Genomic DNA, 13561 nt, shown 5'->3' on the forward strand with positions numbered 1-13561 from the left:
GACAGGGTTTGGCAGGGTTTCATAGAGAACCAGCACTGTTCCTGTCAAGCATTGTTTGACTTCACAGCAATAAATGTCCTGCAGTGCAACATCTATGTTCTAGGAATATAATCTGATAAAGCAAGTCAGTCCTTAAAGATAAGCTTTATATTCACTTTGTCAGGCTAGTTCATAACTGTCTAGGCTGCACTCAGGATTATGTTTGCTCTGCATTTTTAATCTGACTTTTCTGTCCTGTGGTTTGTGATGAGCTGTAATGTCTAGGGCTTTTCTGAGGGGTTGCTACTGTGCTGTGTCTGCCATATTTTGTATCGGCACAGACCTGGTGAACTGTAAAGGTCTGCAGTGCCCTTATTGAATTGCTTTTACTGTTTTCAGACATATTTTCTATATGTTGAGATAATTTTGAATTCTAACCCTGTTACCCAATGTGTCTGGCATTTTTTCTGGATTTCCCATGGATTTGACAAACTTACTGTGTCTGAATCCAAGGTATTTATGAAAATACTGAATAGTGCTGGATCGGAAACAAACCCCTAAAGACCTGCTCTTACCTCTCTGCTCTAGTAACAGCTAATAATTATGCTCTGGCAGTAACTTTCCAACCAGTTTCACACATTCTGCGTAGTTTCACCCAGACTATTACTTTTCTAGCTTGCTATTGACAGCATCTTAACAGCCCCTACCAAAAACAACTAAGTCTTGATGTATCTGTCTCCTGCTTCTCCATAGCCTTGAGCCTGATTACTCTATCACAGAAGAAAATTAGATTAGTCTGACGTGACTCGGTCTTGACAAATCTCAGTTAGCCCCTATTTATTACCTTGTTATCTTCTTGGTTCTCATAGATGGATGTTTGGTTTCTTGTTGATTATCTATCGATTAGCTGCCTTTCTGGAAGCTGAAGGCAGGCCCTCCTAGCTATCATCCTCTGAATCCTCCCTTTGAAGAAAGCTCAAAGAGATACTGTCTGAGATAAAACTGCAAGTGGGACTTAACTCTTAACTGTCAATCATTTCCTAGTGCTCTTTTATCACTTTTTGATGTATAAGTAATGTGAGAACCATAGTATCTAGAAGAATTACCCCTGAGAGTTCAAGTTTAGGTGTCATGGTTTTTAGGGCAATAAAGGGCCTCGCTGTCCCTGCCCACTCCCCAGGGTCTCACAGGCCCTGTCCCAGTGATGCTGCAGCAGGACTGGTCTCCAGCTCCTCATAGCCTGGCCCTGCCAAGGTGTGCCCTCATCCTGTCCTTCCCCAGAGAGGTGCCCAATTCCTGGGGCTGCCCTGGTACCCACTTCTGGCTGGCGCCTAGGGTTGTTCCTGCCTGCCAGACCCTGCTCCCCAGCCCTTTCACTGTCCTGGGGAAAATGTCTCCTGAAGATATCTTGTCATTTCCAGCATTTTCTAGTATCTTCCTGGCAACATAAACCAAAACCAACTGTTGCTTTTATGGGACTTGGAGGGACAAGAGATAAGTATCAAAGGGCAAGCGTGTGATTGCAAAGTATTTAAAGGTGTGTGATAAGCTGGGCTTTTGCTTCAAATCAGCATTGTTTTCTAGGGCAAAAGGAAAAAGAGAAATGGAAGCTGAGTTCAGCAAAACTCCTTGTATGATTTAAGGAAAGAAAACATTTCAGTTTTAGAGGTATGAAAGTAATTGTTTTCTCATCATACTGAAAATACAAACTCGAGGAAGATTCTAGGCAGCAGGCTGTGCAAGCAGCCATAAAGTAGCCAAGATGTTCCTGTAACCCAGCACCGTGCCCAGGTGATGTGGTGGTGGCTGCAAGGGGCAGAGGAGATGGCAGCAGCATCCCTGGAGAAGGGGTGGCAGAGCAGGACTCTGGAGGAGCGAGCAGAGGCAAACTCACCCACTGGAGTGTGCCTGTGTGTGTCCTACACAAGGGCAGATCCATAAACATTTCCTTGCTTGTGCAGTGGCTGAAGGAATTTCTCAGTGCTGAAAATAGTAGCTCTTTTTCTTTCCCCCATGAAAAGATGTTTGCCTCGTTCTTGTATGATGAGAAAGGGAAATGTGAGCTCAGGCTAACTTTGGCTGTATTAGGCGTAATTTTATGGCCCACTTTAATTTTTTTTCCTGACTTAATTCATCTCCTCTCCAAATGGAACAGTCCTAACTTCTAATTTCTCTTTATCCTCCAGTAGCTTCCTTCCAGATACAGGCTTGACAAAGCTTGTGCTCTGGCCACGGCTGCTGGGCTGCCACTGATTCCATAGAACTGCTCACGATGGTTTCAGATTTCTCTGTCCTATTTGCAGTGCACTCAATTTGCTGCATTTCCCATCTCGGCAGACTGAGTGCAGGGTTTCATTTGAGCTGTCCACAGGGATGCTCAGATCTGTAGCCCGAGTGATCACGGTTCATTTGAAATCCATCAATGTACATGAGTAGTTCAATTTATTTTTTCTAACGTTCATTGTCTTGCCCTTCTTTATGGTGAATTTCATTTGCCATCATCTTATCTGACTGTCTGGTTCTCCTAGGGCTGTCTGCACTAAAGGGTAGCCCTTGTCAGAGTAAGTTGCAGAGATGAATGTTCTTCTAAGCACTCTCCTGCTTAAGGAATTTGCTGTGGTGTTGGGTCTCTTGAATTCTAGCCCAACCAACATGCTGTGTGATACTGGGGACCATTCTCTGGTCTCTTGCTCTCTGTAACTCCTGAAAGGAGACCTTTAGCAGAGGGAGAAATGTGATCAAGCCTAGTAGTAGAGAGCATCCAAGCTATTTTACATAGAATAATCTCAAGATCTGGGGATTACCTAATGCTTTGGATGAGATGTGTAGGTGCAGGTATCTGCCTCTTGCAGCAGTTTTAGGGAGCTCGAGCACTCCCTTGCAAAGCTGGGAGTATTTTGTCTTCATGATTTGGTTTATCAAACAGCTACCACAGAAAATTTGTTAAACTACTTTTATTTTATAAACAATCTTGATTGCTTTATATGGAAGTATTTTAGAGTTTGTGGGTTGTTTCCAAATAGAGTCATGTACCTTAGAGAGAGCCAGACCTGTGCCTGTCTTCTCTCCTGATGACCCTGTGAATGGTTTTCAGGTGCTGATATTGTACTAACTCTGTGGCCTAGGAAAGTTAAGGGAAAATTAGGAGGGGAGAGGGACGGCCCTGGTCTTGTAACTCTTGTGGGGTACTGAGGACAGTCATGGACAGCTTTCAACTCTATTGAGGGCATCTGTGAGACTGGGCAAGTCTGAGCAAGGCACAGCAGGGAACCTGTTTAATCAGCTGCCTCTCTGTTTGTATGCAATGATTGTTGAATGGCTGAAACTGCTTTTCCTCAAAATATGGTGTCTCAGCCCCCTTGGCTGGAGACTGCTCTCAGACATTCATTGGCTGGAAGGGTTTCCAAATGCCTGCAGTCTCACACATTCTGTGTAACAGGTGCTAAAGGGAACTTGGCTCTGCTTTTGCTATCAGGAACAGCAGCTTCCATCCCAAGCTCAGTCAGTAAGGACAGCAAACAGCAAAGCCTGCAGTTTTAACACCCTGTCTGTGGGGACTCCTGCTTTCCTTTCCAAGCTCTTGCCTATCCTGCCTTCCCCCATACCTGAGCAGCTTCCAGATGTGTGGCAATGTCTGAACTTATTACCTCTGTCTAAGCACGGGCCAGCTGCTGTCCCTGATGCTCTGACTCTTGTCTCTGCTCTAGATGACGAGGGCTCCGCCGGGAGAGAAGAGCGGCCGGCGGGGTTTTGACGAGAAGGCTTACTTGTCCTCCAAGGTGCTGAGGGCTGGAGAGGACCCCTACCGGCAGCACGCTTTTAACCAGCTGGAGAGCGACAAACTCAGCCCCGACCGGCCCATCCGGGACACCAGGCACTACAGGTACCCTGCTGCTCTCTGCTGTCGGTCTGCAACGCTGACAAAGCGTGTTTTGGGTTTTCCTTTGGTCCACTGTTTGACTGAATGTAATGGTTTAACTAGAAAGGTCTCGAATGCTTGGAGAGCCTTGACAAATTCAGTCCCAGCTTGAGACTTTCCTAACACCTCTTTTTCCAGGTCCAAGCATCATCTTGTTTTAGCACAGCCCCTCCACTGCAGCTCAGATTGCTCATTGGACAGTTGTGTTTTTCCCTGCCCCTATGCTCATGGCTTCGCTTGGCATCCTTCTGTCCTGGCTGCAAAGTGCACCTTTGTCGCAGCCTTGCTTTGCTCTGGTGTTCCTCACCTGCTGTGCTCTGGCTGTCTGAAGCTGGTTTTGTGTTTCTTTCCGTCCTGAACATCACTGGCTGAGGGCTGCTGGGGTAGGGATGAAACTAACATGCAAATTCAGTGTTCCGTACCTTGCAAAGTGCTTGTCATTCTGTCCTTGTGTCATCTATTCTGCTGAAAAAAATTGTCCTTACATTGCTAATGGTGCTTGGGTAACTATTTTGTAGTTTCTCGAGGACAAAAAGATAATGCTTTAGTACAAAAAGATTATTGAAAACTGTAGGTTTAATAGTAATAGGATAGTATACAGTAGTCTACTTCAGTCCTAGACTCTGCCTAGAAATATGTATGGTTCTAGGTATGATATGGTTGCAAGCAACATTTCCCAGCAGCTGGGAGCAGGAAACCAGGCATCTAACTTGATAGAAATTGTGAAAGGGATGCCAGGAGACATGGAGCTCTGTGAGCCTGCCAGCACTGACAGCCCTCAGAGTGTTTTTTGAAGGCAGTCAGTCAGGACCATGGTTGTGGGATCCAAGTCTTGTGCTGCTGTTCTCCAGCATAGTATTTGGAACTGGCTTCCTAGTGACCCAGAGGCAATAGTGCCATGTTCTGTGTTGCTGACAAGTCTCCCTGCAATGCAGAATTGCTATTTTCTGTTAATCTGCTGTCATGTTCTGGCCTAAAACCAGCTCACTTCAAAGATAAATTATTGTTTATTTTGATCTGTGACAGCATGCAGAGCATGCTTTTTGTGAAGAGCCTCATCTCTGCACTTCAGTCAGAAAAGCAAAATATATGTGATTCCCTGCAAATGTGTAGCTATTTCAGACCCAGCTTTTCAAGGATTCCCTTGAGTAATGGAGAGTCCAAAGTAGGATATAATCAGAACAAATAAACCTATTTCCATGTTTCTCCCCTTTGCAGGGAGTAATTTGGGAATGAGCAATCTGTGTTTGATTGTCTTATGTTATAACAATATTGGAGTAGTTGCTAGGATGACAACTCGATGAGAACTTATTTCAGCTGATACAAGTTGGATTGTGGACTTAGCTCTTTGTTTAAGGAATGGGAGGAGTATGTAGATCACTAACATAAATTTTTCTTCAGGCACCCAAGCCAGAGCATGGACATACTTGACTTAACATCCCACAAGCTCCTTTTGACTTAGCATGCATCTGTTTCTTTGATCCAAAGCAAAGACAGGGTCAACTTTTAAGCACAAACCTTGTCCTTGTTCTCTGGGATGCTGTGGTAATGCTAAAATACTGGGAAAGCTTCTCCAAACTACCCATATATCAGCCTCTTCTGCTTTTCCACTTCCTGATTCCTTAATACATTTTGTGTGCATTACATCATGGAGTTATTTTGAAACAATAATAAATATGATCTGTCTCAGGTCTGTTCTCACATTGTCCACTTTAGTCTTTATCAGGTTTCTCTATATGTTTGAAAATTGCTGTATGAAGCTGCTGTCCCCTTAATAAAACACTGCAATAAAAGTCATAAACCAGTAGGATTGAAAGTGATGATGAAACTCCAGTCACAGTTCAGCAGTAGTTGTAAAAGAATAGTAAGTAAATGTGGAAGTACAAGTAGTGGGTCTGAGAAGTGAATTGTATTCCCTGTCAGGATGGAGATTCAGTCTGTGCAAAGCCTTGAGTTGTTAAAAGTAGGTGTAGTTTCTTCATCAGACAGGAAATTAGAGCACACTGACTGCAGTTTGGCACCATCTGGAAGTTAAGAAGGCAGATGCTTTGGAGGAGCAGGTCAGCCCAAATCAGCCATGCTCAGTATCTGCCAGAGTTGGATTCAGGATTCATGTCTGTGAGTTTTTTCCCTCACAGAAACTTTGCTCTCCACAGGGAGAAGCAGCCTGGTGCAAGTTAATCCTTGGTTCTTAGTGTGAGAATGTGTGTATGTACCTAACATCACAAAATCAGATGAGAAGATAGAAAGAATTGCTCTTCATTGCCAGCAGGTCCATTAGTGTTGGGCCTCAGCAACTCCCCAGCACAGATCACAGAACTAGCTAGTGTTTTCCTTTCTGTGAAGGTTGTGTCCAAAGAATTTGAAGTGCTTTATACAGTAATGCCTGGGTGTACCAGCTCTATGCATGCTTAGCATGTCCATGTCCTGTGCATGAATAAACAAGATTTTATGTTGAATCACAAGTAAATCCAGGGACTGGAGTCCAGAACTGAACCTTAGTTCACTTTAAAACCCATATGACCTCCTTAGCATGCAGGTTTGTGAGTTTAGGTATCACAGCCTCCAAACCTTGCTTTTCAATGGGCACAGTTCTTTTTAAGGTCTGCCATCCTTGGTGCAGGGGCTGCTGAGGCCTCCCTTGCTGCAGCTCAACCGTGCTGGTTCTGATTTTAGCAAGTTACTCTCTTTTTAGAAATTCCAGGTACGCTGTTGCAGTACTACTGCTGGGTAATGTTTGGCTTACACTCCTGCTGTCCTGTGCTGCAGGTGCACTTCTGTACGCTATGACACTGACTTGCCAGCCACCAGCGTCATCATCACCTTCCACAACGAGGCGCGATCCACGCTGCTCCGCACGGTGAAGAGGTGAGCTCAGCTGGGCTGCCGGGCCTGGATGGCGCGGTCTGGGAGTGCTCTGGGGGAAAATTAGGCATTTTACAGCAGCTAGACAAGCAGGGTGGCTGCAGTTCCCCAAGTGATAGTGTTCTGCTCTCAAGATGGCCCACTAGGATGGGCGTTGTGGGCATATCTTCAAATGCAGAACACATCTGCAGTTAGCCACTGTATGGCTCCAATTGGGGAAATCACAAGCAGCAAGAAAGGGTAGTGTGACACTGACATTCTCTGAAAAATCTCTTTGCCCAGGATTTTTCTCCAGGGAAGCTGAGAACCTCAGAGAAAAAGGAAAACAACTATTATCTCATTTGCTTCTCCTGTGTTTTGGTCATCTGGAGTGTTTTTGGAGATGTTTACCACAGGTGATTGTTTCATTGGGTTCTGGTGTGAGTTGCTTTCACTCATTGGCCAATCAGTGTCAAGCTGTGTCAGGACTCTGGAGAGAGTCATGAGTTTTTATTACTATCTTTTTAGCCTGTTGTAAGTATTCTTTCTGTATTCTTTAGTATAGTTTAGCATAGTATTCTTTAATATTACATAATATAGTATCATAAAATAATAAATTAGCCTTCTGAGAACATGGAGTCAGATTGATCATTCCTTCCTTCTTCGTGGCACCCCACAGGTACGAGAGGTAGCTGGGCCTGCATCCACAGGTGAGAGCAGTCTTAAGTCTCAACCAAGTGTGAGCTTGGTTTGGAAGAGTGAGGGGGGACTAAAGAGAACACTGCGTGCTGCTAGGTGCAGTGACAAGCCCTTGCTCGTGGTCCCTTGCTGGTAATCAGTTGCTGAACTGATGGCCCATCAGGTGTACCCTTGGGCTTTGCACGCAGCTCCTGCTGAGCCTGCAGGACACTTGCTATCTTGTACCAGTGTCTCCTCATATCTGAGTAACAGCAGTGGCCAAATCTAGCTAAGTAAATAGGTGGCATAGGGCTTGTCAGCAGCCCCAAATAGATGGAGGCTTGCAGTCATCTGTACCACAAAGCAATGTTCCAGCTGCTCCTTCACTGCCCTCTTCCATCACCCCCACAGAACCCAGGGATGCTCTTTTCCTTTTACTTCCCACAGAAAAAAATGCCCTCTGACTTCTCTGAATCACTAAGTAATTTCTCAAAGGGTCTCTGAAGCCTGCAAGCAGGCCTGGGAACAGCCATTGAGGCTGAAGGGAGAGTGAATTGTCTGTGTAGCAGTTTGAGCTGATGGTATCACTAACAGAAATGCATTATTCATCATTGCCACTTCTTCCCTTGACAGGTCCTGTGGACTTAAAGAAATGTGCTATGTGAATAAAGAAACAGGCCTTTTCAAGTTGGCCTCATGTCTAGAAGGCTGGGTTTCTGCCACCAAGTCTGGTGCTATTGTGTTTCCAGAGACCTGTATATATTGCATTGACATGTTTTGCCTTTTTATTTCTATAATTTTCTTTTCCTTTCAACCATACAATGAGTTCTGCAGAGTCACTGTCCAGAAAATGGGCAGGCTTATTTGGAATCATGGTGCTGCTAGGGCAGCTGAAGGAGATTTCTGCCTTTTCAGTAATAGGTCAGACAGTAGATAGGTGCTGAGAAACCATGGTAGTATGTCCTACTTTTTCTTGTCCCGGAAAGCCCAGAACTGGATACAGCACCTAAGATGTGGTATTACCAGTCTCTCAGATGTGGTCTCCTGCAACCAGAGCCCCCAACAAAGACCTTGAAAAATGGGTGACCCATCTGTTCAGATGGATCCCTGCAATCTGCTGTCCCTGGAGGACTGCTGTTGTGAGGAGCTGGCTGCACTCTGCTGTGAATGGTGTAGTGAATGGGATTTCCTCCCAGACCTCTGGCTACAGCTGGGCTCTTCATTGCCAGATGATTTACAGCCAGTGCATGTGATGGATTTACTCCTTCCTTAAATCACATCAGAAGTGTCAATAATTTATCCCTGTCTCATGAGAGATCCTGAAGGCTGAGTCCTTCTTGGGCTCTACAGTATTTGCCACACAAGCAAGCATTGGCTAGTAGCCTTGTCTTTGAGCACTGAAGATTTGACATCCATACACAGAAGTAAATGTTCACGTCATGGCTGCACTGCTAGAAGAGGCATAGGCATAAGTTTGACTTACAGGTTGACACTGATGCTATAGAGGGATTTGACAGAGCTCTTCAGGGCCTCTTCTGTAACCTGAGAGTCCCATCTTTCAGCAAAACTCATCTGAATGTGCCAGGCTGAATTACTGCTGTGAGAGTAATTGTTGTTCAAGTCACACACACAGTCAGTGCACCAGTACTATGTAATTACTTTGCATCCCTGGCACTTCAGGATAAGTCAGGTATCAAAGGGACAGGACTGTTCTGTTCTGTTGGGTTTATGACCTGGCTGTGAGTCTGCTGAGGACCACAGTAATATTAAGCAGCAGGAAGCATAAAATTGCTCTGCCTGCTTACCTGCTGACTAGTCAGGCTTGCAGCTTGTCCTTATTTCTACATCTGCAAGAGCTGTCTTAAACCAGGTAGAGCATGATTACTTGGATAATTAGAATGAACCATTTGAGATGCATCTGGTGAAAGTTAAATGTGATTCCACTGTTATTATGGGCCTTTTCCCAAGTTCAGTTATCATGATTACACTGTGGGAATGCTATAAGAGAAATGGGTGTGAAGGAGGAAAAGTGATGAAAATGAGCAGCACTAAAAGCAAAATTTTCTATGTCTGAAAACATTTTTGGAGACCTAATATTTTGAGGTGGGTTGAAAATGTATTACCAGTTGAAATTTTCATAACAGAGGTCTTTGCAAGTGTGGCTTTTGAGTATCTGAATTTAGGCACTCAAAAACCAGCCATAAGACTTTGGGAAATTCTAGAATGAAATACATGAAAAGGGTACTGGGATTGAACTGATCTTAAACCCAGAGAGAGCCCAAATGCACTCCCCTGGGCCAGAATTACCTTATTGCAAGGTAATTCAACCAAGTGGCAGTGCTGGTACAAAAGGTCTTGGGAAGTGACCCAGGGATGATACTCCTGCATCACAGGCTTGTTTCAGGGTCATCTAAACCTGACAGCTCTAGGGGCCAGATCCTAATCTGCATACCCTTCTTGCTAACCTCACATGCACATGGACTTAAACGCCTCTGGCAGCTCAGCAGTTGCCTTCTCCCTTCTGTCTCTGGGATCTCTGCTGCTGGGTGGAAGCAGGAGGAATGATGTGCTGTTGTTGCTCCGTGAGGATGGGGGAAATGTTTGTGTGTTAGGGAGAGGGGGAAAGAGAAGAGTGACCTTGAAGAGGAATAACATATTCCCTCAAGTACCCTGTTGCTTATTCCTCCTGGTCTTCAGAGGCAGCATGGGCTGCATACCTGCCTTCTGGTGTGGGCTCCAGCCATATGTTTTCAGTGTAGAGGGAGACAACTGGTTAAAAATATCCAGCAAGAGTTTAAAGAAGGGGAATAGTGGAAAAAAAATGGGAAATGGGCCATCAGACAAAAACCTGTGAAGGTGTCAGTTCAAATGGCTGTTGCTGGCATCCTCAGTCCTGCAGGAGATGTGTGTCAGTCAAGAGCTGTTGCCTGTTTTGATCTCTTTTCTTTGCTACGACATAGCTGTCACTCTCAAATCAGTCACTTGCTTGGCATCCTGTGCTCCTTCAGAAACAATTGTCACTCAAAAGGCATTTTATGTCATTGATGTCTATGCATGATTAATCTTTAAGCCATACCTTCAGTCTGCTGCTGGGAGCGTTCTTGCAGAAGAAAAAGTCAAGTGCTTTGTTGTTTGGTCCCTCTCTTTCTGATCTCAGAAAGTCATGATTGCAGTGGCCTTTTGGTTTTGGTGCAAATGTAAAGGTGAATTGTGAGGCTCTAAGTCACTGGATTTGAACAGCTGTCAGTGACTATGCAGAGGGCCTGTGAAAATCCTGATTAAGAGGATTCTGTTGTAATGCTAGAGCATTGGTGTAGCATCTCATTACAATGGCAATTTAAAGAATGGCAAAAAAGGATATTATGTTAGAGCAAAGGGAAAAAAATATACTCTTCTGCTAACATCCAGAATAAACAAGATTATCTGGGAACTTAGTGGGGGCTGGACAGAGGAGAGAAACTCATTTGCAGTGCTGATGTCATGTTCATGCAAGAGAGTAAGGATTCTGATACTGAAAGAAGGAAGCTGTGAGAAAAGGCAAAGGAGATAGGGAATCCAAAAGATGAGGGGGGAACAGTCCATGTTTCTGCTGTAAAAGACAATTGTCACTTGGATTTTGAAATTCTACTAATACATTTTTGTGCCTGAAAGTGTTTGTCATGGCATTCTCTGCACCTCAGTGAGGGGAAACATTAGGATTACTGTGCTCCTTGTTAAAAGGACAGGTATGACTAAGTGCAAAGAAGATTAAGTACCTTTCCCAAGGATCTACAGCAAGTGATTGCAGAGCTGAGAGAAGAACAGGGCACTGTACAGTGAGCTGTGAACTCCTCAAGGGATGTGTTCTCTCTACTGGGGAATCAGTGGGCAGGTAGAGAACAGAGAACAAATTGGGGCTTTTTTCCCAGTTATGTTGAGTTGACAGACCTGAAACTTGTGGAGAAAATGTGAGCATTGCCAATAGTCAAGCTAGTGGAAGAAGGTGCAGAATACCACTTTGCAGCCATTATACTGCAGTCTGTCTGGGTTGTTTTGCATTGTGTTTGCACAGACAAGAATTTCAGTGCAGGGCAACCTTGTCTGTAAAATATGCAGATGGTGGTTGTGCTGAGAGAAGCTGCCCTTAGAATGGCACTGGAACATCCCCCCACCTCCCACCCTACCATACTAAAGGATCTAGAGAGACATAAGCCAAGAGAAGCAAATGAGATTCAGCTTTGGAAAATGCAAGCTCAGTCATCTAGGGACATGTCAGCTCAAAATACAAATACTATGAGAGGTGTATAAAGCAATGTGAATCTGAAATAGAGTGGGATGTGATACTGAGCAGCAGAACAGTCAGAATTGTGCTGTATGAGAAAGCAGAACACTCTTCCAGACTGAGGGAACTTTGGCTCTGTATGCAAAGCCATCAGTGGTGTTACTTAACAAGATGGCAATTTATTTCTCTACACCTTCATTCCTAGGAGAATGGGACTATTCTTGTTGTCTGTTTGCTATATCAAACAACAACAACAAAATCCAAAAGAGAAAAAAAGCCAGAAATTTTTCTCCAGTGTTGCTCAAAAGAGCAGGTGCCACTGAAATGAGACAGATTGCTAGAACTAGGAGGACAGTGTTTGCCTCTGTTTTTAGTATTAAAATTTGCACAACTGCTCTTTTCATTGGACTTCTTAAGCATCACTGAGCAACCTTGCTGAAGGTAATGAGGACCTGCCTGTCACAGAGGCATTGGAGGAGGCTTGGAGAGGGAATATGCTGTCTGATGGTACTAAAGCCAAGAGAAAGATTTGAAGAAGCTCATGGAAAAAGAGTTCAAGCATTTTAAATGAATGAGACTGGTAAAGAGGTCGGAACTGAACTGCTCAGACTCCAAAGTACTAGAATGCTTTGGTGTCTGGGGAGGGCAGAAGCTTTTCTGTGCTTTCCTCATGTGTGTCCTACAGATGCAAACTCACTGCAGACCCAAGGGTATTACATGGTATGGTGCAACCAGCCTGAGGAATGGGGGTGCTTTCAGTGGGTGTGGTGCTGGTTTGAAAGACAGACAGGTAACAAGCAAATGAGGGGAAAAAATCCAAATCCAAAATATTGACAGTGCTTCCTTCCAAAGAAGGGAATTGGTGAGAAAGCTGAGCAGGTAGCACCTGTTGCATTGAGGTAGAGCTCCTTGCTGGAAAAGTGGCAGCTCTTTATGCCCTCCAGCAGCAATGACTTTCACCCAGAGGCTGGCAGGTGGGAATGGCCATTGGGCTGCCTTGGGGCAGGTGGTTCTCTCCATTTCACCTCTGCTTAGGGGCAGAGCATGCTGCGGCATCATTTGCTAGCTGCCCCAGGCAAGTCTCACAGTCAGCTCCTGGCTGTGGGTCCTTGTAAGGTCTGGCTGAGTGCCACAGCTCTCTGGGATGTTCTCACTTGTATTTTGGTCCTGCCAATGAACACTGTTACCACGGCAAGGTCACTGCTTCCACTTTACTGGAGTGCAGCATTGCTGCTGTATTGCATAGCACAGCAGGTTTCTATCAGTCCTAACATTGTCATTGTTATGGCAGCTCACAAAGTGGCTTTTTCTTTCCTGGGTCCCTGCAGTGTTCTGAACCGCAGCCCTCCCAGTCTCATCCAGGAGATCATTTTGGTAGATGACTTCAGCTCAGATCGTAAGTCTGCACCTATTTCCTTGACATTTATTTCTTTCTTTCTGTTTTTCCATTTTTTGTTTGCTCTCTTGAGTCCCCCTTCCTCACAGATTCCCTCATGTCTGTATGCAGGAGAAAAAGAAAAGAAAGTGTGTGTTTAATGTCCCTGCATGGCAGAGGCCAGAACTTCTTCCTCTCTTTTTCTTTCCATTGGGTCTTCCATTTCTGTCAGTGTGGCAGTTTTTGCTAGGTTGCCAGAGATCTCTGTCAGGTTTCATTATGCACCGTTTGGTGAGCCATTTAGCACAGATATCCATGTAGCAATGCTGTATGTGAGCAGAGCAGGTACTTGCAGACCAAGAGGCAAGAAGAGGATGCAGTGGAGCATACAGAAAATTGCTGCCTGGGGTCCTGCTGGCAGGCTGAGGCTGTCTGTCTCCATGTGCCTGGGACCCCAGGTGTCCCTGTGGGAAGCTGTGGCAGAGTTACTGCTTTGGACAGCGCC

The 13561-nt window shown here is 44.9% G+C and overlaps 1 protein-coding gene across 2 annotated transcripts in view; it reads left to right on the forward strand.

Moving 5' to 3' along the window:
* Positions 1 to 13561, forward strand: part of GALNT16 (polypeptide N-acetylgalactosaminyltransferase 16) — a 75425-nt gene that overhangs the window by 34492 nt on the left and 27372 nt on the right. For both annotated transcript variants that reach the window (XM_058026349.1, XM_058026350.1), the window contains exons 2-4: positions 3687 to 3862; positions 6668 to 6766; positions 13010 to 13077. In XM_058026349.1, coding sequence (XP_057882332.1) covers positions 3687 to 3862; positions 6668 to 6766; positions 13010 to 13077 — 343 coding nt within the window. The remainder of the gene's footprint in view (positions 1 to 3686; positions 3863 to 6667; positions 6767 to 13009; positions 13078 to 13561) is intronic.

This window comes from Melospiza georgiana, chromosome 6 (genome assembly GCF_028018845.1).
Source record: "Melospiza georgiana isolate bMelGeo1 chromosome 6, bMelGeo1.pri, whole genome shotgun sequence".
Classification (NCBI taxonomy): Eukaryota; Metazoa; Chordata; class Aves; order Passeriformes; family Passerellidae; genus Melospiza; species Melospiza georgiana.